Below are 24,057 nucleotides of genomic sequence, written 5' to 3' on the forward strand. Positions count from 1 at the left end.
TTCAAAGGAGGCTGCTGCCCGCCAAACTGTGAGGCGCCAAGATGCACGGTTTGAGGCGTTATCAGCCCACTGGCGGTGGTCAATGTGGCAGGCACCAAGAGATTTCTTTAGGCAGTCCTTGTACCTTTTCTTTGGTGCACCTCTGTCACGGTGGCCAGTGGAGAGCTCGCCATATAATACGATCTTGGGAAGGCGATGGTCCTCCATTCTGGAGACGTGACCCATCCAGCGCAGCTGGATCTTCAGCAGCGTGGACTCGATGCTGTCGACCTCTGCCATCTCGAGTACCTCGACGTTAGGGGTGTGAGCGCTCCAATGGATGTTGAGGATGGAGCGGAGACAACGCTGGTGGAAGCGTTCTAGGAGCCGTAGGTGGTGCCGGTAGAGGACCCATGATTCGGAGCCGAACAGGAGTGTGGGTATGACAACGGCTCTGTATACGCTTATCTTTGTGAGGTTTTTCAGTTGGTTGTTTTTCCAGACTCTTTTGTGTAGTCTTCCAAAGGCGCTATTTGCCTTGGCGAGTCTGTTGTCTATCTCATTGTCGATCCTTGCATCTGATGAAATGGTGCAGCCGAGATAGGTAAACTGGTTGACCGTTTTGAGTTTTGTGTGCCCGATGGAGATGTGGGGGGGCTGGTAGTCATGGTGGGGAGCTGGCTGATGGAGGACCTCAGTTTTCTTCAGGCTGACTTCCAGGCCAAACATTTTGGCAGTTTCCGCAAAGCAGGACGTCAAGCGCTGAAGAGCTGGCTCTGAATGGGCAACTAATCAGTAAGAAAAGGCTATTTCTTGCCATGAAATATCTGTAATTTAACTTATTGCACTTGGCTCTTTCTTTCAAATTTCTTTCAAAGAATGCTTGTGTGCATCGGTTGGCTTGGCAGCTTGGGAAGGTGTATTCTTGGTACTGTTTTCTCCTTTGAGAATTTGAGGCAAATGTTCCATGACACAATGGAATGTTTTACAAGAATGACAACAATGGCTTATGTTTAAACCAAACAAGCAGCAAGAATTGAAGCCATTTCCAGAGAATGCTGCAGTGAGCCAAAAACAATGTGGCAATGCCATTCAATTGCATAACTATGCTAACCATTCACTGAAGAAATTTTTTTGATGAATGTTGTTTTGTAAGGTTTTTCCCAAAAGAATATCATCCTATACCTGAATGTTTTTATAGTCTTAACATTTAAATTAAATCAAGCACTTAATCCCTTCTCTTTCTCTTGGAGAGCACTCATCACCTTGCACCACTGGTGTTCATTACTGCTTTGGATACTGAAGTACGGTATGCATCCTTTTAATGCTTTCATAATTTCTTGAAGAAATTTGAATGCTGCATTCAAAAACAAAATTATATTTGAGTTCAAGCTTGAGTAAACGTTCATTTTTATGGCTGTTTGTATGTAACCCGATGAGACAAAGTTTGCTGTTTCAAAGTATGATTATGAAAAGCCCTTTGAGGCATCATTAGAAAAGGATGAGTGAAGCCCATCCATGTATTTTTTTCTTAAACATTGCAGTAGTACTTGCCTCAACCACCACTCTGCCATCCTTTCCTCTCACTACCCCGTGTACATAAAAAGAGTTACCCCTCAGGTGCTTGTTAAATCCCTATCCCCTCACCTTAAACCTATGTTCTCTGGTTACCGATTCCTGTACTTGAGGCAAAGGACTCTGTGCATTTAGCTGATCTAATCCTTTCATAATTGTGTATATTTCTGTGAGATCACCCCTCTTGTGAATAAAGCCCTAGCCTGCTCAACCTCTCCCCATATTTCAGGCCCTAGTGCCTGGCAACATCCTCAAATCTCTGCACTTTCTCCAGCTGAACAATTATGGAATATTTGGGAGATAAATTGGTAAAATTAAAGTAGGTTACATCATACACACACTTTAAAATAGATCTTATTTGAAATATTGAAGAATTCATATTCAGTAACTTTACTGAAACTAGAGAGAATGCTGTACACATTTCACAAGTAGGTGCTAATTGAAATGATGTCATTAAAGCAACAAGCAGGAGATGCTCTGGCTTTTAAAAGCTCTTTGCAAGAGTTTTGATAGAGTACACAGAAAGGTCACTCCTGGGTTTTTGTTTACCTAAAGACAACAGTTTGACCAAGAAGACTAACTCCTATTGTTTACTGGAGAAGGTCAGGGGTTTGGAAGTGAGAGAGTCACATGGAGTTTCTGGCATTTGGAGAGAGGGAGAGAGAGACTGAACAGACAGCTGAAACAAGCAAGAGAAGCTTGTTGGAACTAAAACAGAAAACTCCAGAGTGGCGGATGGCTGGAAGTGCTATCTGCCTGATGTTTCTCTTGGAATAAGTGGAACCGAAAGGGACTCTGTGATAGCCTGAAAGAAAGAAGTTATCATCTGGAGATCCCTGATGGGGCAAGTTTCATCAGCGAGACATTGAGGTAACTAATGGTGGTACCTCAGTTGCGGAAATCCTGGAACAAGAAATCTCTCTCTGCAAACCCAACAAGAACCTTCCTGAGCGGTAAACATTTACCTTTCGAGCACCAAAGCCTGGTGAATTTTATATATATTAAATTTTGTGCACAGTATAAGAATTGCCTGCAACCAGAGAACTTGGAAGAAGGAGAAGTGAGATTGAACTGTGAACCAAAGAACTTTTCTTAAATTTACACACACATTACATACATGTGCGCTAAGAATTAGAAGGGGGTCAAGGTTAGTTAAGTTAATAGAGATAAGTTAAAGTTTGTTTCTGTTTTATGTTTAAAGATAATTAAAAACAACTTTTGTTTAACTACTTAACTTATCCTGATCCTTGGTGAATGCCTATTGCTGCTGGTTTTGGGGTCTTTGGGGCTCGTAACAAATGTCTTTCCTGCGGTATGATGATCACAGCTGAACACAATACTTCAAATGGGGCCTCATCAATGTCTTGTACACCAACTTTTATTCTCAACACACTGACTAATGAAAGCCTGTGGCACCATTTTCAAGGTACCCATGTACTTGCTCTGCTCTTGTAAACATTCTTGACCACATCTTCAAAAATAAATCAGATTTGTGATACATGACTCCCCCACCACCACTTACAAAACTCTGTTGACTATCCCCAATCAAGCATTATCCATCCATGTAGACCTTCTCCCTTAGAACATTCTCTAATAATTTATTGACTACAGACGTTAGGCTGACTGGCCTATAGTTCCTAGGCTTTTCCCAGCAGCTTTTCTCGAATAGAGGAACAATATTTGTCACCCTCCAGACTTCTGCCACCTCACCTGTATTTAATGATGACCCATAAATCTCAGCCAGCCACCTGTAATTTCCTCTCTTGCTTCCCATAGTTTCCTTGAATATATTTGATCCAACCCAGGAGATTTGTCTACTTTCAAATGCTTGAAACCTTCAGATCCTCCTCAGCTGTAATACTGACTGTTCTCAAGGCACTACTGTTGACTGACCCAAGTTCCTATGCTCACTTCTTTCTCCTTAGTAAAAAAAAACAGGAGGAGTACTCATTGAGGACCTTGCTCATCTTTGGTTCCATAGAGTTGAGGGTTCCTGTGGGGTCCCTTTTTTCCCACTTTTTCCCTTCAGATATTATAAAATCTCTAGGGAATATCCTGAATATTATCTGCCCGAGCTGTCCCCTTTTTTCCCTCCTGCTTTCCCTTTTTAGCTTACTCCTCTGTTTGCAAAGCTCCTCCAGGTGTACACTTGATCTCAGTTGCTAATAACCTGCCCCATGCCCTCCCTCTTTGTCTTTACCAGAGCCTAAATTTTCTTTGTTATCCAAGTTTCCATGCACTTGCATGTCTATCCCTTCACTCTACCAGGAACATGCATGTCCAGGATTCTTGTCAGCATACTTTTAAAAACATCCCAATTTCCTGATGTTCCTCTTTCTTCAAACAGCCTGTTCTAATAAAATGAAGCTAGTTCTTATGCCTTCAAAGTCAGTCTTGTCCTTTTTCTGAATTTTAATTCATGGTCCTGCTCTGTCTCTCCATAATCATCTTAAACTGAATAGAACAATGATCATTAGTCCCCAAAGGCTCATCCACAAGCACTTCATCCACGTCCTTCCCAGCTTTCCTTGATCAAGTGTTGCCCTCTCCTCTGTGTGTCCCCTCTACATATTGCCAGAGGAAACTTTCCAAAACACATTTGATAAATTCCACCCAGTTTTAACCTTTTGCATTATGACTGCTTTTTAAAAAAAATATTTTATTTTGAGAATTTTCAATCAACATGGAGTCAAAATGAGGAATAATCAAAAAGTAAAACATCAAAATGTATAATATTAATAAAATATTACAAATATCGATCCATATGTCGATATTAAAGTAAGTGAGAAAAAAGAAAACAGTCAACATGAGGCAATTATAAAGAAAGAAAATATTCAATAATATTGCAAAAATACAAATTCAATGCCCATGTTAAACCAAAGGGAGAAAAAATATAATAGAAAGATAAGAGAAAGAAGAACAAAATAAGAATGCATTATGACTTTTCCAGTCAATATTTTGAAAGTTAAAATCCCCTACAATTACAACATTATTTGACCTACAGATGGCACCAATCTCCTGGCATATTTGTGCCTCTATTTCCCATTGATTAATTGTAGTACACTCCCAACAAGGTGATCATGCCTTTCTTGTTTCTCACCTCCATCCATATAGCTAGCTAACCCGTCTGTAATGTTACCGCTGACCATTGCTGTGGCATCCTGAGTAATCAATAACACAAAATCCCTCCTCTTTTACCAACACCTCTATCTTTCCTGAAGCATCTGTACCCTGGAATGTTGAGTAGCCAGTCCTGCCTCTCTTAACCAGGTTTCTGTAATGGTTACTGTACCCCAAATACATGTTTATTTATCCCCAAAGTTAATCTGCCTTTCCTGACAAGCTGCATTTTTTTTTCAACTCTTAAAGATGACAACAGGTATAAAGATAACTGCAAGTTATTAAAAACAGTTTCATTAGTAACAGTTACCAAGTTTATTTCAATATTTTAGGTGTGGACAAATGGTTCCATGGAATTACTTCTTAACAATAAGAACAAGTTTCAACTGACAAGGCACCTTTGATTATTCATATTTAAAGCAGATCATACCTTGATGAAGAGTTCAACATTTCAATTTAGCAGTTAAACAAGAAAGTCTGCAAATGGTGAAATTGTAGTTTGCACAAAAATGCTAGAGAAACGTAGCAAGTCATGCCATGCTTGTAGAGCAAAGACGAGGCTATGTAACCAACATTTTAGGCCTGAGCCTTTCATCAAAGTGTGAGCAAAAAGCAGGCAGGCACATGAATATAAAGGTGGGAGGAGTGGCGGGGTGGGGGGGGGGGGAACACAGATCCACAGATAAGAGGTCATAGGTAGATATGGGTGAGAGGGCACAAGAGAAAAATGCTGAGGTGATGGGGAGGGGATAGCTTTCTGAATAAAGAGAAAAGGATGTGGAGAGCTGAAGGGAAGAGAGGAAGACAGAGGAGGGGTCTAATGGAAACAGGAAAAGTCTGTGTTAATGGCTTCTGGTTGGAGAGTACCCAGACAAAATATTAGGTGTTGCTCTTCCCTGCAAATTGGAGGAACAACATCCAAAATGCTGTTTGAGCAATCTCCAACCAGATGGCATTAACATTGACTTCTTCAGTTTCCATTAGGCCTCTCCCTGACTCTCTCTCCCTCCCCCTATTCCTGTCTCATTTCCTCCAGCTCCTCACCTCCTTTGCTCTCATACAGAAAGCTATCCTCTTCCCTATCACTTCTCAGCTTTATTCTCTTGTACTCTCCCACTCATATCCCTCTCCAACCAGATGGCATTAACATCGAATTCCAGTTTCCATTCATCCTCCCCATCTCTCTTTCTATCTCCCTATCTTTGTCTCATTTCCTCCAGCTTCCCAACTCCTTTCCTCATTCAGAGAGCTATCCTCTCCCCATCACTTCTCAGCATTTTCTCATGTGCCTTCTCACTCATGCCCATCTATGACCTCTTGCCTGTGGGCCTATGCTTTCCACCCCCCCACCACTCCTCCTCACCATTTTATTCAGTCGTCTGCCTGCTTTTTGCTCTTTGCTCTTTGCTTTTTGCTCTTTGCTTATACCTTCACTCAGGCCAGAAATGTTGGTTATATATTGCTTTCATTTCAGGAATCCAAGTCACTAATTTGTGTGCATTCTCTCTTGTATGGTGCCAGTTGAACCTTGCATCTATCTAGCTCTGTTTGCTAATTTTTAACTGTTGTCTCAACCAATCCTTTCTGGGTCTTGGTGTGCCTGACACCTATAAGTAGTCTTTATCAATTCTAGTAACAAATAAAAGACAACAGAAATGTAAGAGCATATCCATGAATTTTCTCTTTGAGCTATTGCAAAGAATTTCTTCCACACACACATAAGCACAGCTTTATGAATAAGCACATTGCTCTGAAGATTGGAGTAAACACGACTGCCCAAGCACCTCCTTGCACACTACACAGTGTCCTCAGTAGTCAAACTACATTAACACAAGTGCTGACCTTCAATTGAGCCCTCAACCAGCAAGTACAAACCCTTGACATCCCAAATGGTAAGTAACTACGTACCACAGCCATCAACTCTGTCACACTAAAGTACCCAGTATTGCCTGGTAGCTGGTCTCATGCATGCCCACAAGCACCTTTCATTCTTTACATCGACCACTTCAGAGATAGATTCTGGAAAGGTGAAAAGAAAATTTTTTTTTGCAGGACAAGCAAACATACAGAGGAGAAACCTGAATGCATTTTGCTCAGACCTTGATGAAGAGCTCAAGCCCAAAATATTGGTTATGTATCTTTATCCTTGCCATATAAAGTACACTGTTTGACCTGCTGGGTTATCCAGCATTGTGTTTTTACTCATGTCTTTCATTGAGTTGAATGTTGATCTAACAGCACTTGATATCCATCTGTGTGCCTGCCCAGGGAAAGGCCAGTAAATTAGAGTATTCTGTTATGCATCGTTTTCCACACCACCCTGACAAAGGCACAGTTCAAAAAAAAGTGGGCAATCATCTCGGTGCACCACAGTCAATTTGAGGGAATCATGCATTGGATGTGATCTTACAGGAAAGATCAGAAAAGAAAGACCACTGCCCAACAAGTGAAGACTTGGTGCTTGCTGTGAACTCTGGCAATGAGGCATTCTGCCAGATGTTTTTACAGTCTTTTTAGGAAACTACCCCACAATGTCCACTTGCTCCTTCTGGAGGGTTTGCAAGACATTCTGTCTTGATCAATATCTCCTGGATTTGTGGTCAAAGGTATTTTTCTGCAAAAAGTTTTGGTGCAATAGAGTCAACTGAATGGAAGGAACAATGAGTGACAACAAGACCAACTTGATCCTGTACAATTCCAGGGACAGAACCTCATTGTGTTGCAACATTTTATTTTGAAAATAAAATTTGTTCATAAACTGAATATACAGGAAATATCACACATCAAATACAACACAAAGAGTGTTAACAGACTTTATATTCAAAGTATAAAATTCATAATATACAAAGCACCAATGCCACGTAAAGGCTTTTTGAATAATCCCCTTTAAAAGCCACTTTAAAGTGGCCACAATACCTGACTGTAAAGCCACCTATTGTAATCCAATGTGGCTGTCGGTTGGCCACCTGAAAGTGGAGAACCTGGGCAGGAGGTTTACCTACCTAACCCTTCTCCTGTAGGTATAATCTCCGGCTCCGAGAATCCCCCTTGGCACCTGAAAGCAGCAATGGCTGCCAGGTGGCGGCTGATGATGTCATGGTGATGTCGTCAGCCATCGACTCTAGCCTGCATTATACTGCAGTGAACCTGAGAGATGTGTGAGGTCAGGGCGGGATCCAAAGCCTGGTGCCTCTGTCCAACTATTCATTTGCTCTCAGCTCTCCCTCCCACTGAGCTCTTGTCGAGCCATGAAATCAATTCATTCATGACCACATACAAATTGCGTGGATTTGCGGCACCCGCTCCGTTTACCAGTTCGCCCCAGCAGGAGCACCTTAAGTTTATTAGGCAATTATCTAATGAATAACAGCTTTCCCTGCCAGCTCCTCGTCAGGGTTTGAGCCTGAAACACTCTTGGCATTGAAAGCAAGGTCAATATTCTGAATCGAAGCACACTTTGGCAACGTGGAAAGCGACACCTATTCCTGACAGAGTGAATTGATCCGAGGAGGGTTGAGGGGGGACCATTACCCCAGTGGGGCCTCCAACACAGAGCATTGTCGAGGCAGAAACTATCGCCATTGTTCGAAAGGATGAGTTCTTGTGGTACCGTAACCTCCGGAGCGACTGGGAACTTGGTTTAGTCTAAACAGTTCTTGTAGACCTTCTGGGGCACAGTGGTTCTACGAACTGACATCACCTTGGCTCATTAGGTAAACGATTGCTGTAACCTTCAGGTTAAAGGGGGCGGGGAGTATGAGCCACAAAACCATGTATAAAGGTAATCGGTGAATGAATACACGCTTTTAAATACTACAGATTTGTACAGGTACTTCTGCAGAGTTATGGATGGGAGGGACGGATGAAGGTATGCGGGTATGGACATTCGTTGCTCGTGGTCATTGCTAAGAATTGAAACAAATAATAAACATTTCTCCAAGTAAATGGGATAATGAGCTGGGGCTGTGACTCCTATTCTGACCTTATAAACTTTGACATTTTTCTGCATTTGCAATTCTCGGGTGAATTGTTAACAATTCAGTCGCGAATTCTTGTAAGTGAATTAGATGTGAGGTGGCGCCATGACCGGTCTCACGGCGAGTTCAAATATAGAGAAATACGCTTAGAAAATAAGGTAAACCCACAGACTAATAAGGGGCACAGAGGGAGTACGAAATAATGCATTTCTTTGTAATATGCAAATACAGTAATGAATTATCATCCAAATGCGAAAAACAAACTCGTAGCTTCAGATGCATCATGTACATTTTAGAGATTCAAGATCATTTGTGTATACGGGCGCACAAAGTTCAGCGAAGAACATTTGTGCTCAGTGTGGAGTCTGGGGTAAAATAGAAATTGAGAAAATGCTAGACAGATCTTATTTGCATACTAGTGGGTAATTTGTCACGAACAATTTAGCAACAGCTTGTTTCTGAATATATTGCAAAGGACAGAACAGGTGCACAGATTTAAGCCAGTTGAGTCTGTAGCTCTCAGGTCAATACACAACGCTGTTCCAGGACTTCTGTCTTACCGACTGTGGTCTTTACACTCTGCTCTTTTTTGTGAGCTCACATGGCTACGATTTTGTCTCCAGCCTTTCATTCATCTCTTTTGGGAGATGACTTCAGGAGGCTTCTCAGGCTCGACGCACTGCAAATAACGTCAAGGCGGCATTGGCGGGATTAGGCCACAGAACTGAGGAGCCGGCGTTCACTCGGATGCAGCTCTCCATCAGCTGGCACATTCAGGTGACAGAAAGGCGTCTTCTCTGCAGCCACCTGAACGTCCCAGCTGCACTCCCCCAGCCGCGTCTGCCAGCGCATTATCTGCGTCCGTGCTCCTGAAAGTGGCTTTAGAGATTGGTAAAGTGGACTCAGCCTTTCAACGTGCAGTGCAGCAGGATCTCAGATTGTAGACCTTTCACAAAGCCTTTTGTTACATACTAGACCAGTAGTAATAGAAATACTCCAAGACAGTGGTATCTTCAAAAATTTTTTTTATGAATGACTTAATAACATAACACTTCATATTTAACTCTAAACTTAACTCTACCAATCCCACTATGTGCATATGTGTATATATATATATATATATATATATGTGTGTGTGTGTGTGTGTGGCAAAACCAAAAGCATTTCAGTTTAAGCTTAATTCTGAAGGGATGATTTTGAAGTTCAGTCTCAGAAAGCTTTTGTGTTGAAATTCAAAGTCTTTACTGCTGTTCAAAAGCAATAATGAAGTGTGAGGCAGCAGACTTCTCAAAACTCATGTATTTCTTGTAGTTTTCAGAGAATTGTTTATTCATATGAATAATTTCCCCCTCTTGCATGTAGGTTTCAGTATTTGCTTTTCTTCCATGATGTTTTCACAAACCCAGGCAAGGGTTTCATGAAGTGCCATGTAGAAATGGACACTGCAGGACTGCCCACTCTTAAAGAGACAGTCAAAAGTGGTCATTCTTTTTCGAAAGCCACTTATTCTGTGTTCTCTTTTGACTAGAGTAACACGTAACAGTACCTTTCTGGTTACTGTATTTCAATCCTGTCTGACTTACAGAATGGTCAAGCACCTTCTTCAATCCTGTGTTACCTAATGGCCAGGCTTCTTCTGGCTTCAGTTTCCAGCATGATGAGAAAAACAGGATTTTAAAAAACCTGCAGATGTGGGAAATCAGAAATAAAAATGGGAAAATGCCAGTAACCTGACTCTGACCTTCATCACTCATTTCTGCCTAACTAATAGCATTCAAATAACCCTTCATTTTCCTGTAGACCAAAAATGTATCTCCCTCTTCCTTCAATAATTCTGTCTCAGCAGCTCTCGTGAAGAACATTCTTAAAATTGCTCTTCTAATATGTTTTCTCATGTCTTGGTATCTGGGCTGGATTTTTAAAGGTGACCATTCTCCCTAAACAAGTCGCAGCAGTTGGCTATAAAATCTGAATGATCTCCCTGGAATATTGCTTTAAAGAGAATAAAATGTCAAAGATAGTAGTAGGCTATTAAATTTGATTCGGTAGTTACAATTTATATGGTGATAGACAGAAATTGCAGGTTTTTAAATTTTCTTAAATATGATTGCCTTTTTGATTTAGAGGTAGCTGCTGAAAGGAACGCTTTCTTCACAGCACATTATAAATTCTAAATTCTTCCATAGTATTACATGCGGCGAGAAAAGAAAACAATCTGAATTTCTCCAAATCTCTCCTTGTAGTTAATACTCTCTAATCTAGGCAAAATCCTGGTGAATCTCTTCTGTACCCTTTCTAAAGCCTCCAAGTTCTTGAACTGCACACAGTACTCGTCTAAATGTAGTGATGTAGCGGCTCACCACTAGGCAGTTGTAAGCCACGCGGAGGCGCAGCCGGCCAAAATGGCGCCGTCGGGGGTGTTCCCTTCCTCCCATCACGGGGCTCAGAAGCCCGCGCTGGTGGACCATGTGACGCCCGGGTGATGTCAGCGCCCTCCAGCCCGTTTCTCAGCCAGGTCCGGGCTGGGAGTATAAGTACAGCCCAGTAGCCTGCAATAAACGAGTCTGCTCACTGAGCTCAACCCATCTGGTTGTGTGTGTTCTTTCAGGAGCGGTGTAGCTGCCGCTACAGTGCAACCAAAGTTTTGTGACTTTGGCTGATAATTTCCTGGTTTGCCTCTATTGCCCTTCTTAAACTGTTAATATTTCAGGTGTGAGATGGTCATAATTTTTTTTTGTCTCAAATGCATATTAATCTGTTAATTTCTAATTTGTTTCTAATATTCCAGTGAAGATTGAAATTAATTTGTCGACTGTCATTTAACAAAAATGTTTCCTTCTCAGGTGAGGACTTTGCCATCGTACAGCAGGAGATTATTATGATGAAAGACTGTAAACATTCAAACATTGTTGCTTATTTTGGCAGTTACCTCAGGTATGTGCTCCAATTTAACTTTGTTCCTCACTTATACAATTCCTGTCTTTATTGGCTTGAATTATGCCTTGGTGTGCACCTACATTTTAACTTAATTTTAGAATTGGGAACAACATGTTTGCGTGATATTTGGTCATGTTTCATTTTTTAAACAACAAATAACTGTAAACTATTTTCTTGCAATTACGGTGTTTTCTTGAAAAATTTCTGTTTCAAATTTGGGTGTCCAACTACTTTAATATAGCATCTTCAATGTAGTAAATATCCCAAAGATCCTCATTAATAACCTAAATTGAGGAAATAGATGCAAAGCGATAAAGATGAAGCAAAGAAGCATAACCAAAGCTTACACAACTATGCAAGGCTCCTTCCCCTCACACTCTTGGCAAATCCACAGTCTTTAAGGAAATATCATCGCAGTCATCTTGAACACAATAGTTATTAGGGTGATAGTCCAATTGTACAGGAAGGATTTGACCAGGAGGCTTCCTCTCACCACCAGCCAGGCTAGGTCCTTGTACTTGCTAGTGAGTTCTGGCAGTGAGAGATTTTGCCAGATGAACTGGACAGTCTGCTCAGGGAACAATCCCATCACCCATATTGAGTCTTTGTCTCGCAGTGTCTTTAGGACATTCCATGCTGTAAGGGCATACCATGCCTGATGGACTTGTAAGTTAAAGCGGTTTATGGGGAAAATCTTTTCCACAAAGTATAGGTAATGTCCAACTGACTGGGATATTGTGTGGTAATGAGGACAGGCCCATCTTTCATAATGGCCTTTGGTGTGCTCGTAATTTGGTTCCACGCACAGCCTGAGCAGCCACACGTGAAAGAGGTCATCCCTGGCTTTTGTTGTCAAGTGACTTGTACGTGGCCACCTGTCAGATCTATTCCATTCTGTATTCCAAAATAACTGGTCAAGTAACTACCAGGATGGAGGTGTGCAGAATGGGCCACACCTGGATCTTATACAGTATTACTGAGAGCACATCATATCTGATGACCAGGTTCTCCCGTTACTGAGAAAGAGCACTCCCACTGACCTAATTTCTGCTGGACCTAAGCTATCTGCTCCAACCAGTTTTTGTTACACTCCTTAGACCCTCCTACTCAGATCCCCAGTATCATTAGATAGTTGGACTAGACTGTGAAAGGGAATGGTGGACTGGTCAAACCAGTTACCAATGAGCATTCATTACCTTGCTCTTCTGGTGTTTGATGCCAACTCATTTTGGTCAGTCTGCGTACCATTTGTACGTCTGAATAGAAGATCGTGACATCATCCATGTACAAGGAGGCTTTGATCTGGATGCCTCTACTGCCTGGTAATGTCATTCGTCTTATACCCTCATTCTTCCTAATGTATTCAGCAAAAAATTCTCTTTGTAGCACACAAACAAGATTGAAGAGAGTGGGTGAACATTCCTGTCTTCAGACTGGATGGGGAAACTATCTGTTGCCCACTCATGATTTTAATTGGACTACAAATGTCATGGTAGAGCAGTTCAGTCTTATGTCTTCTTTCCCCCACCCCTCCACCAAGCCCATTTTGGAGAGCACATGCATCATGTACATGTGCAATATCTTATCTAAGCTTTCTTCTGGTCCATGCTGATCAAACAGCTGTCCACCCTCCTGTCCTGCATGGTATCTCTGAGCAGCACAAGGCAGTCCAAGATTTTCCTGTCAGGAATAGCAGACATTTAGTCTGGGTGGATTACCTGTCCCAGAGCAAATTTGATCAGATTAGTGAGGGCCTTGGACAGGATTTTTGTAATCAAAGTTAAACAATGATATGGGTCTTTAATTCCTGATGTTTTCCTTCTCTGCCTTCTGCTTGTAGATGAAGATAATGATGCCTTTCCTCATAGAGTCTGATGTACTACCTGCCAGAATGTATATTTATACAGGTCCAGACCCACCTCACAGAGTGGTTTACAAATGGGCACTTTCTGAAGCTTTATTTGACTCAAAGCCATCTCCTCCAACGTTAGTGACTTGTCCAGATTCTCCCACCTGCTGTCATTGAAGATCTCTGTGATAGAGGATATGAAGGTCTGGGAGGCTGTGCTGTTTGTGCCTTAGTTTCATAGAGATCAGCATCAAAGGATCACCTAATCCTCAGTGTGTCCGTCTATGAGGATGTGACTGACCATCCTCTTTCTTAAGGCTGTGGATTGCAGAGCACCTCCTGTGAACCTTTTTGGAAGAAGAAGCTTGAGCACATCCTATCCTGCTCCACTGGATTAACTCTGGGTCAGACGATGATCTCAGAAAATTCTGAGGTGAAGAATGAGGCTTGTTGGCTCTTTGCCTCTCAGCATTCCTCTCTCACATTCACCTTTCTTGACTGCAGGAAGAAGAGTTACTGCTAGTGTGTCTGGATTTGGTTCAATTCCTTCTGACACTTTCTCTCTGAACACGTATGAGGATAAAGAACCTCTTAATTTTCTCCTTTGTCACTTCCCACCAGTCAAAGAGGGGTTTCAGCATTCTCAAGTTCACATGATACTCTTCAGTTCCTCAACATTCTCTGGAGTCAACAAATTCACATTCAGCTTTCATGTTCCCCTGCCTGCCCTCTGGTCATCCTGTAGGTGACAGGAGGAGCAAAGGAGCCAATGGTCAGAGAAAAACACTGATGTGACATCAGTAGTTCTTACCATGACAGTATTCAATACGAAGAGGAAGTCAATCTGAGGTCGGGTTGAGCTGTTTGATCTCAAACAGATGGGCTGCAGCTGTACTCCACCAGCAGGCTTCTGACAGTGACACTGCTGGATCATCTATCAACATTGATGATATGGTTGAAGTCAGTGGCCAGAACGACTGGCCAGAATGTCGCCAGGAATGGTGGGAGCTGCTGGAATCTGACCAGCCTCTTGTTCCACATGGGCGATGCATGCATATTGTCAGCTGGTGTGGGATGTTGTGGTATGTTACTTCTGCCACAAGGAGACTCCCCCAATCACCTCCTTAACTTCAGTGTTTACAAGGTTGTCTCCCTGCAACAGTGTACTTAGAATGTAGGTGTGATAATCGTTTCCCCTGGCCATACAGACTGCCCATGGGGCCATGATCCCTTTCTTTTAAAATTATATTTATTGAGTTTTATCAGAAAAAAAAAGCAGTAAATCAATTGCAATGAAACCTTCGCTTATTTACAAATAATAGTAGCAATACTACTTGATTCTAAATTCAATAATGATAATACATATAATATTGTAAGAGGTAAATAAGAAAAAATGTACAAGGTGTAGCACTTTGAATTGAATAAGACTATGCCTAGTGTACAATGATGAATTGTAAATCAGGCCCAAAATTGAAGTTCATTCTTCTTCTGAGAAAGAGATATTCAGATCATTCTCCCATTCAGTTTTAATTTCACTGACAGAAATTGCTTTTATATTCAATAATTTATAATATAAAGGAGATACAGGTACACAATCCCTTATCCAGACATCTAAAATCTGGAAAGCTCCAAAATCCAGCAAGTGGGGAGCGCGAGTCGGGTGTGCGAGAGACCGGCAGCGCAAGTCGGGCAGGCGAGAGACTGGCAGTGTGAGTCAGGTGGGCGAGGGGGAGAGAACAGCAGCGCGAGTCGGGTGGGCGAGAGCGAGAGACTGGCAGCACGAGTCGGGTGGGTGAGTGCGAGAGACCGGCAGTGCGAGTCGGGTGGGCGAGTGCGAGAGACCGGCAGTGTGAGTCGGGCGGGCAATGGGGGGGTGGGGGGAGACAGCAGCGAGACTGGAAGGGGGTCGAAATGGCTGCACAATTTGGGCGGGCTTAAATCTGGGCAGCTGGCTTTTGTTCTGAAATCCAGAAAAATCCAAAATTCAGAACACATTGTCCTCCAAGGGTATGGGTAAATCGAAGAGTTCATCGATGAAATTTGGGCCAGGAAGAGTAGGCAATGTTAAAAGCTTAGAGCAAACAAAATGTTGAATTTGATAGTTTTTGAAATAATGTCTATAGGTTAAATATCATACCCAATTGTTGATGAGATATCAAATGTTGTTGTATGAAAAGATCTTCATTAATACCTAAAAAATTCCATTCTTGAAAACCAGCATCTAAAATAGCTGGTAGAAATAAATAACTTGTAACTATAAATCCTGTAAATCTGAAAATTTTTCTGAATTGATTCCAGATCTTGAATCTATGTGTCATATATTAAGTTCTTTGTCAATTTTTGAATATAGATATGTAGGTATTTTTGAGGGATTTCAACTCCATCTTGATCCAGTTAGGAAATTCATCTGTCTTTTCACATTGCAACAATAGTAACATATTTCTTATGTTTATAGCCCAATATTAAAAATGGAAATTGGGTAGGGCTAATCCCCCTTTATTTCTAGTATTCTGAAAGTACCTTTTATTCAATCTAGGTTTCTTGTTTTGCCATTTATATGACATAATAATTGATTCAAAATTGTCAAAAAAGGAAATATTGGCACTGATTGAAAGAGGTATAAAAATTTTTGTAAAAAATTCATTTTAACCGAATTAATACGACCAATCATAGACAATGAGAGTGGTAACCATCCTGGAAGAATTGATTTGCTTTTGTTGACTAAAAGTGCAAAGTTTTCTTTGAAAAGATTTTAAAAATTCTTAGTTATGATCATGCCAAAGTATTAAAATTGTTTATTCTCTATTTTGAATGGATATTCAGAATAAAGTTCTGGTGTGGTGCACCCTTGGTGGTAGTAATTCAGTCTTATGGAGATTAATCTTATAACCAGCAAATCTGCTAAAACGAGAAAGTAATGACAGTATATTCAGTTTGAATAACTCGGGGTTGGAAATGAACAACAAAAGGTCATCTGCTTAAAGAGATAACCAATGTTCAGTCGTTCCTCTAAACAAACCAGTAAAATCAGGATTTGCCCGCAGAGCAGTAACAAGTGGTTCCAGTACTGCACTAAGTCCAAAAGCAGTGGGCTCAAGAGGATAGCCTTGTTTCGTGCTTGGATTGCTGGGAATAGGTACAAATTAAGGCCATTGGAGATGTATATAAAGGTTTATCCAATGTATTAAATCTTGGCCAAAATTAAATTTTACTAAGGTGGCAAATAAATATTCCCATTCTACTCTGTTGAATGTTTTTTCAGCATCTAAGGATAAAATACATCAATTGTTATTCACTAATCTTTGGATATTATAATAAGAATATCTATTTTTTAATGAAATCTGTTTGATCCAAGTTTATTATACCTGATAAGACATTCTCCAATTGATACGCTAGAACTTTAGATAAAATCTTAACATCCTCATTTAGTAAAGAGATCAGTCTATAAGATGCACAATCCTCTGAGTCTTTGCCTTTTTTTAAGATTACCAAAATATCTACTTCATTAAAAGGAGGAGGTAATTTTCCTTCTGAGAAAGAGTTGTTTATTACCAAGTTTAGACGTGGGACTAATTGTTTAGAAAAGATTTTGTAAAACTCAACTAGATAACTGTCCAGCCCCAGAGCTTTATTTGATTGTAATGAAAGTACTGCTTTATGCAATTCTTCTTGTGAAATTGGAGTTTAATTTTACATTTTTAATTTAGACTTACAGCACAGTAACAGGTCATTTCAGCCTATGTGTCTGTGGCACCGAATTAACTTACACTCCTGGTTCATACACGTGGTCTCAAATAGCCTGTTACTAAGCTATATGTCTAAATTAAAGATTAAAAATTAAAAGGTTGGCCACCCCTGTTCTTTATTTTCCTGAGAAGTTATTGGTATATTTAAATGTTCTAAAAATTCATTAATTAAATCATGCTCATTATTAAATACTGAGGAATATAAATGAGTGCAGAAATCTTTAAAAATATTATTTACTTTGGATTGCTCGGTAGTAGTAGTAGTACCATTAGGGAGACATATCTTATTACTTTGCTTATTAGCTGAAATGGCTTTCAATTGGTTTACTAAACTTCTCTCCATGAATATAAAATTGACCGTTAGTTCTTAAAAAATCCATTGTTCAATCGGGTATGTAGAAAGAAGGTCAAATTTAGATCTTAGTTCAGTTTTTTTTCTGTATAGCTCCAAGTCTCTATTTTAGGAAAAGTTTAAATCAATTTGCTTAATCTGATTAATGAAATCTAATCTTTCTTCCCTAGCCCTTTTATTTTTATTGACTGTATAAGAAATGATTTGGCCACATAGGTAGGCTTTCATGGTATCCCAGACCATTAAATTTGAAACATCTGGGGTTGAGTTGACATCAAAAAATGACTATACTTTGATACTCACAAGCTTTAACCGAGTTAATTAGCTGGTTGTCAATTTAAAAATAATCAATCCTGGTATAAGCTTTATGAATGGTTGAAAAAAAAAGTAATCTCTAGAGGCATGATTCAAAAATCTCCATACCTCAGACACTCCCATATTAGATAAGAAGGAGTGTATTGTTAAAGCCGATTTCAAGAGATTAGTCTTTTTTTTCGAAGAACAGTCTAAAATTCTGTTCAAACAACAATTAAAATCTCCCCTAAAATTAGTGATATTGGGAAAGGTCTGGTTAAAACCTTAAAAAATGTTACCCACATTTGGAGCATAAATATTGGTTAAAACCTCCAGTTTATTCTGTAGTGTCCAAGTAAGAATAATATAATGGTCCATTTTATCCATTATACTGTTATGCAGTATAAATGGTACATTTGTTTGTATTAAAATGGAGATGCCCCTAATTTTGGCTTCAGAGGTTGAGTGATAATATTGACCCTTTCATTTAAACATTGGTCTGGCTTTATTTGTCTTTTGGATATGTGTTTTTTGGGAATACGTGATAACTGCTTTTAAATGTTTATTGTGCACTAAAATCTTTCTATGCTTTATGGGTCTGTTAAGCCCCTTCACATTCCATGAGACAATAGGTGCTATTTTTAAACTATGTATTTTAAGATATATCACTAGATGAAAGTACTGGGGCATGCTTCCTCTTCACCACCAAGGCCACAGTCCCGCACTGCCACCACACTACAAAACAGGAAAAAATAGTGACCAGCTCAAAAAAATTTAATGTAACCCTCTTTGATTCCACTGTTGATTTTCCTGCTCCTAATTAATCAAATGTTATAATGATAAGGACAAGAAAGTTAGTCAAAATGCTGATAGCACGCAAATGAGATCTAAATAGCATTCCAGTCTTTCAATGCGCATGATCTTTCCACAATCACCATTTACTGTAAAATATCCTGTTTAACTTTAAATTTCATATACATAATTGGTAAAGTGAAATTCAAACAAACCAGCTGATGAACGTTAGCCATCTTTTCCAACAGTCCCCTCTACTATAGTTATAAACTCAATCTTTGGCTTGGCTTCGCGGACGAAGATTTATGGAGGGGGTAAAAAGTCCACGTCAGCTGCAGGCTCGTTTGTGGCTGACAAGTCCGATGCGGGACAGGCAGACACGGTTGCAGCGGTTGCAGGGGAAAATTGGTTGGTTGGGGTTGGGTGTTGGGTTTTTCCTCCTTTGCCTTTTGTCAGTGAGGTGGGCTCTGCGGTCTTCTTCAAAGGAGGTTCCTGCCCGCCAAACTGTGAGGCGTTATCAGCCCACTGGCGGTGGTCAATGTGGCAGGCATCAAGAGATTTCTTTAGGCAGTCCTTGTACCTTTTCTTTGGTGCACCTCTGTCACGGTGGCCAGTGGAGAGCTCGCCATATAACACGATCTTGGGAAGGCGATGGTCCTCCATTCTGGAGAAGTGACCCATCCAGCGCAGCTGGATCTTCAGCAGCGTGGACTTGATGCTGTCGACCTCTGCCATCTCGAGTACTTCGACGTTAGGGATGAAAGCGCTCCAATGGATGTTGAAGATGGAGCGGAGACAACGCTGGTGGAAGCGTTCTAGGAGCCGTAGGTGGTGCCGGTAGAGGACCCATGATTCGGAGCCGAACAGGAGTGTGGGTATGACAACGGCTCTGTATACGCTTATCTTTGTGAGGTTTTTCAGTTGGTTGTTTTTCCAGACTCTTTTGTGTAGTCTTCCAAAGGCGCTATTTGCCTTGGCGAGTCTGTTGTCTATCTCATTGTCGATCCTTGCATCTGATGAAATGGTGCAGCCGAGATAGGTAAACTGGTTGACCGTTTTGAGTTTTGTGTGCCCGATGGAGATGTGGGGGGGCTGGTAGTCATGGTGGGGAGCTGGCTGATGGAGGACCTCAGTTTTCTTCAGGCTGACTTCCAGGCCAAACATTTTGGCAGTTTCCGCAAAGCAGGACGTCAAGCGCTGAAGAGCTGGCTCTGAATGGGCAACTAAAGCGGCATCGTCTGCAAAGAGTAGTTCACGGACAAGTTTCTCTTGTGTCTTGGTGTGAGCTTGCAGGCGCCTCAGATTGAAGAGACTGCCATCCGTGCAGTACCGGTTGTAAACAGCGTCTTCATTGTTGAGGTCTTTCATGGCTTGGTTCAGCATCATGCTGAAGAAGATTGAAAAGAGGGTTGGTGCGAGAACACAGCCTTGCTTCACGCCATTGTTAATGGAGAAGGGTTCAGAGAGCTCATTGCTGTATCTGACCTGACCTTGTTGGTTTTCGTGCAGTTGGATAACTATAGTTTATAACTATAGTTATAAACTAGTATAGTGAGTAAAACTCAACTGAGCAATAGAGAATACTAAACTCGCGCACTGAAAAGACAAAGTTTAACAATTATGAAAACCTGGACCGATAGTTATATTCCCGACTCAAGGTCAATCCCATCTAAGTTCAAATTAATTAAAGACTTTTAATGCCTGAAACAAAACCATTTCTCAATAACTTCCATTATGTTAAACTGTAGCGGCAGCTACACTGCTACTGAAAGAACACACAACCTGATGGGTTGAGCTCAGTGAGCAGAAAACTGGTTTATTGCTGGCTGCCGGGCTGGACTTGTACTCCCAGCCCGGACCTAGCTGACAACTGTGCTGGGGGGGTGCCGACGTCACTCAGGCGTCACGTGGTCCCCCAGCGCGGGCTTCTGAGCCCGGTGCTGAATGATCCCCAGCTCCAGCAGATGCAAAATCTCTTCCTTCGCCATCTCCCATCGTCAGGTGGGAGCCAGCGGGCCTTTGGCGTGAACCGGTGGACCCTGTAGCACGATGAGGCACTGGAGAACTGTGGCCTGAGGAGGTCCAGGAACTCGTCCAGGGTTCACTGGAACTCGTCTCTGGGCGTGCTGATCATGGCCATCTGCGGCTGCTCTGTGCGGGAGGCATTAAGGCGAACGACCTGGTAAGTCCAGGCATCTACCAGACGCCCACCTCGAATGTCCACCAGGAGGCCGTGGGCGAGGAGGAAGTCAGCACCCAGGATGGCAGTTGGAAGGGACAAGACGTTGAACCTCCACGAGAACTTTCGACGGCCGATCTGGAAGTGGACTCTCTTGTTCCCATACGTCTGGATCTCTGTTGCGTTGGTTGCACAGAGGGGTGGTCCTCGATGGCCATGGCCGGGATGACGCAGATCTGGGCCCCAGTGTCGACGAAGAAGCACTGGCCGCTGACTGAATGCAGCAGGTAGAGGAGGCCGTGTCCTTGGCCAGCTGCCGCAGCCATTAACAGCGGCCGGTCTGCTCATTTCCCCGGAACGAGCAGGGCTGACGACACTTCTGAGCCTTGGCTCCGCAGCACTGGTGGTAGAAGCAGAGACCCGGAGCGGATCCCGTGCCCCTGGTTATGCTCTTGGTGGCCCCTGCAGGGGCCGGGTGTTCTACCATAGTGCTAGGGGTAGGCTTGGTGTGGTCATGCCTGTGCCTCGTGACCCGCTGGACTGCCAAGCCCTCCGGGAATCACTCGAACCATAGCACTTGGGCCTTCTGAGCAAACTTCCTTGGATCGGTAAAGCTCTTTTAGTCCAGTAACGGCTGGATGTCGTCAGGCAGATAGTCGATGAAAATTCGCTCAAAGAGTGGGCAGTTGGTGTGATCACCCGTGAGCACGAGCATCTCATCCATTAGCTCCACCAAGGTGCAGCATCCGAGTGGTATGCTGACGCCTGGATAGTCCGAGGGATCCAGTGAGCACTCACTTGATGGTCCCGTATTTGCCTTCGGTGGGCTGGTGCTGAACGAGGTACAGCACACGTTTGGCGGTAGCCTGGTCCAAGGCGGCGACCACATGATAGAATTTGGTCATGTTGGACGAAATCTGGCGGAGGTGAAACTGAGCCTCCGTGTGGCCGAACCAGGTCTCCGGCTCCTAAACCCAGAAGTCAGGCAACTTAACAGCTGTAGCACTGATCCCAGGTTCACTCATGTTGGGTTCAAAGACATTTGAACCATTTGGGGTCACCAATTGTAGCGGCAGCTACACTGCTACTGAAAGAACACACAACCAGACGGGTTGAGCTCAGTGAGCAGAAAACTTGTCTATTGCTGCCTGCCGGGCTGGACTTGTACTCCCAGCCCAGACCTGGCTGAGAAACACGCTGGGGAGCGCCAACGTCACTCGGATGTCACGTGGTCCCCCAGTGCCGACTTCTGAGAAGAAGGGGAAACCCCCGACGGCGCCATTTTGGCCGGCTGCCCCACCGCGTGGATTGCAAGTGGGGCCGGTTCGCCTGCCTAGTGGCATGTTGCCACTAAACAATGTCTTCATTAAACTAGTAAACACAAAAAGAGGAAAAATAAAGAGCTTTTCCCACAATCTGCTGTTCAATTTGTTCATCATAAAGCAGCTATCGCCAGTCCCGGGGTTTCACTTTTAAGAACATTGCCTGCTTCTTCTCGTGAACTCAAGAAAATCTTTTGAGTTCCATGCCTTATTCTAGATCTCGCTGGATAAAAAAGGGTAGGTTTAGAACCTTTCCTGTATAGTTCTGACATTACTTTATTGTAGACTTTGTTGAGTGCAACAACTTATGGGCAGTAATCTTCTAAGAAGCGAATGTGTGTTCCTTTATAAGCTAAATTTTTTTTGAGCAGGCCATTCTCAAAATTATTTATTTCTTCTGAAAATGGTGAAATCGAATAATAATGGATCTGGGGCTTCTGAGGTATTTGGTTGAGAGGGAATGGTGTGCTCTTTCAAGCACAGAGTCTTTTCCAACAGCTTCTTCTCCAAAAATGGCTGTAAGTAAGTTTGTGAAAATTTTAATGGTGGTTTGGCCTTCTTGATCCTTCCTTCAAACCTAAAATGGGAATGTTATTCTGGCGACTCTGATTTTCCAGATTAATTATACATTGTTTTAGGTTGTTATTATCATCAGTCAGTGTCTCATTTTGTTGTTCAAGCTTATCCAGCCATTCATTTAAAGCAGACCAATCTAGCTCCAAAGCAGTCAAATGTTGTTCAAAATGAGGTATTGATTCCAGAACCGGGTCTAACTTCTTCTCAATCTCTTTGGCCCACATTTTTAAAAGATTATTTATATCCACATACTGTTTAAAAATATATTAGAGACCATACTCAGTGTCAAAGGAGTATTTTGTTTAGGCTTCAATTCTTCCTGCGTTAGCTCTGTTTCTCCCCTCTCTGCCATAGCCTTGAGTCGAGGAATTTTTTGTATTTTAAGAATTTTAACTCCTTTCTTTGGCATGAGAGATTTTCTAGTATCTGTATCCGCCAAAAAGATAAGATGCAGAAAGTTTGGTTGATTAAGAAAGATTGTAAAGCTGAGAAATATTTTAAAAATATGTGGAGTTCACAACCACAATTCTTCACAGCATCTGGTCACCAGCGGAAGTCTGGGCCACCATTCCAACCACCTCTGATAGTTCCTGAGGTACAGCAGCCCACACACCTATATGAACATCACATCATCTTTGTTGACATAGTGTGATTCACACTGGCAATGTTTAATCTCCAATGTAATTTTTGATTCCAAAGTTCACAAATCTTAAGTCTTCTGAAAACCAACCTTCATGTCCACAGCTTTGGTGAACTGCAGCATTGTTTTCAGGCTCGCGTACAGAAGGTGATCTTCCCCAGGGGGTGGAGTTCCTTGAGGGGAAGCTGGTGTTGTCACTGGGGGTGATCTATTTGTGCTGCTTGTGCATTTCACACTTGGCTGATTTGTATCCTCCCTATCTATAGCTGAGGTTCAACAGGTGTTGCATTGCTGCCTGCCTCCCAGAGCTTGGGGGGGTGGGGGAGGAGGGGGGGGGGGGTGGTTGGTGAGGCAGATGACACCTTCAACACTGCAATACTGCTCCTGGTCTCCCTGAACTGGGGGAAGAGATAGTCTTAAAACTGCTCCATGTCTCCCAGACCAGAGGACAACAGCCTCAACATTGCTCCCAGACTTCCTAAGCTGGAGCATGGAGGGCATGTTTCTTCCCTCAAACAAGCTTTCCTGTTGCCTGTTTTTCTCTAGTCTTCTCCATCCTGCCTTTGTCAGACAAGGAAAGGTATCTCTGTGATGTGACCCTTTCCTTCCCACTGTTCAGGATATTGTTTGCCAGTTTCTTACTGTTTTTTGAGGCTTCTTTTCTTCATAGTCTGTCACCTTTCCTCTGTTACCTCTGCAGTTTCCTCCTCCATTGACTC

General features: G+C 42.2%; 1 protein-coding gene across 14 annotated transcripts in view; it reads left to right on the forward strand.

The window, feature by feature from the left end:
- The window catches only part of map4k3a (mitogen-activated protein kinase kinase kinase kinase 3a), a 350,582-nt gene that overhangs the window by 116,414 nt on the left and 210,111 nt on the right, over positions 1 to 24,057 (forward strand). For 11 of the 14 annotated variants that reach the window (XR_011355889.1, XM_069931965.1, XM_069931966.1 and 8 more), the window contains one exon: positions 11,495 to 11,585. The exons of 1 other annotated variant lie outside the window; for it this stretch is intronic. Coding sequence is in view for 11 of the 13 variants with exons in the window: in XM_069931965.1 (XP_069788066.1) it covers positions 11,495 to 11,585 (91 nt within the window). In the remaining 2 variants the exon portion in view is untranslated. Of the gene's footprint in view, positions 1 to 11,494; positions 11,586 to 23,417; positions 23,486 to 24,057 lie in introns of those variants that run through there. 2 more of the 14 variants (XM_069931976.1, XM_069931978.1) reach the window with 2 other exon arrangements.

The sequence above is a fragment of the Narcine bancroftii genome, chromosome 4, assembly GCF_036971445.1.
Source record: "Narcine bancroftii isolate sNarBan1 chromosome 4, sNarBan1.hap1, whole genome shotgun sequence".
NCBI lineage: Eukaryota > Metazoa > Chordata > Chondrichthyes > Torpediniformes > Narcinidae > Narcine > Narcine bancroftii.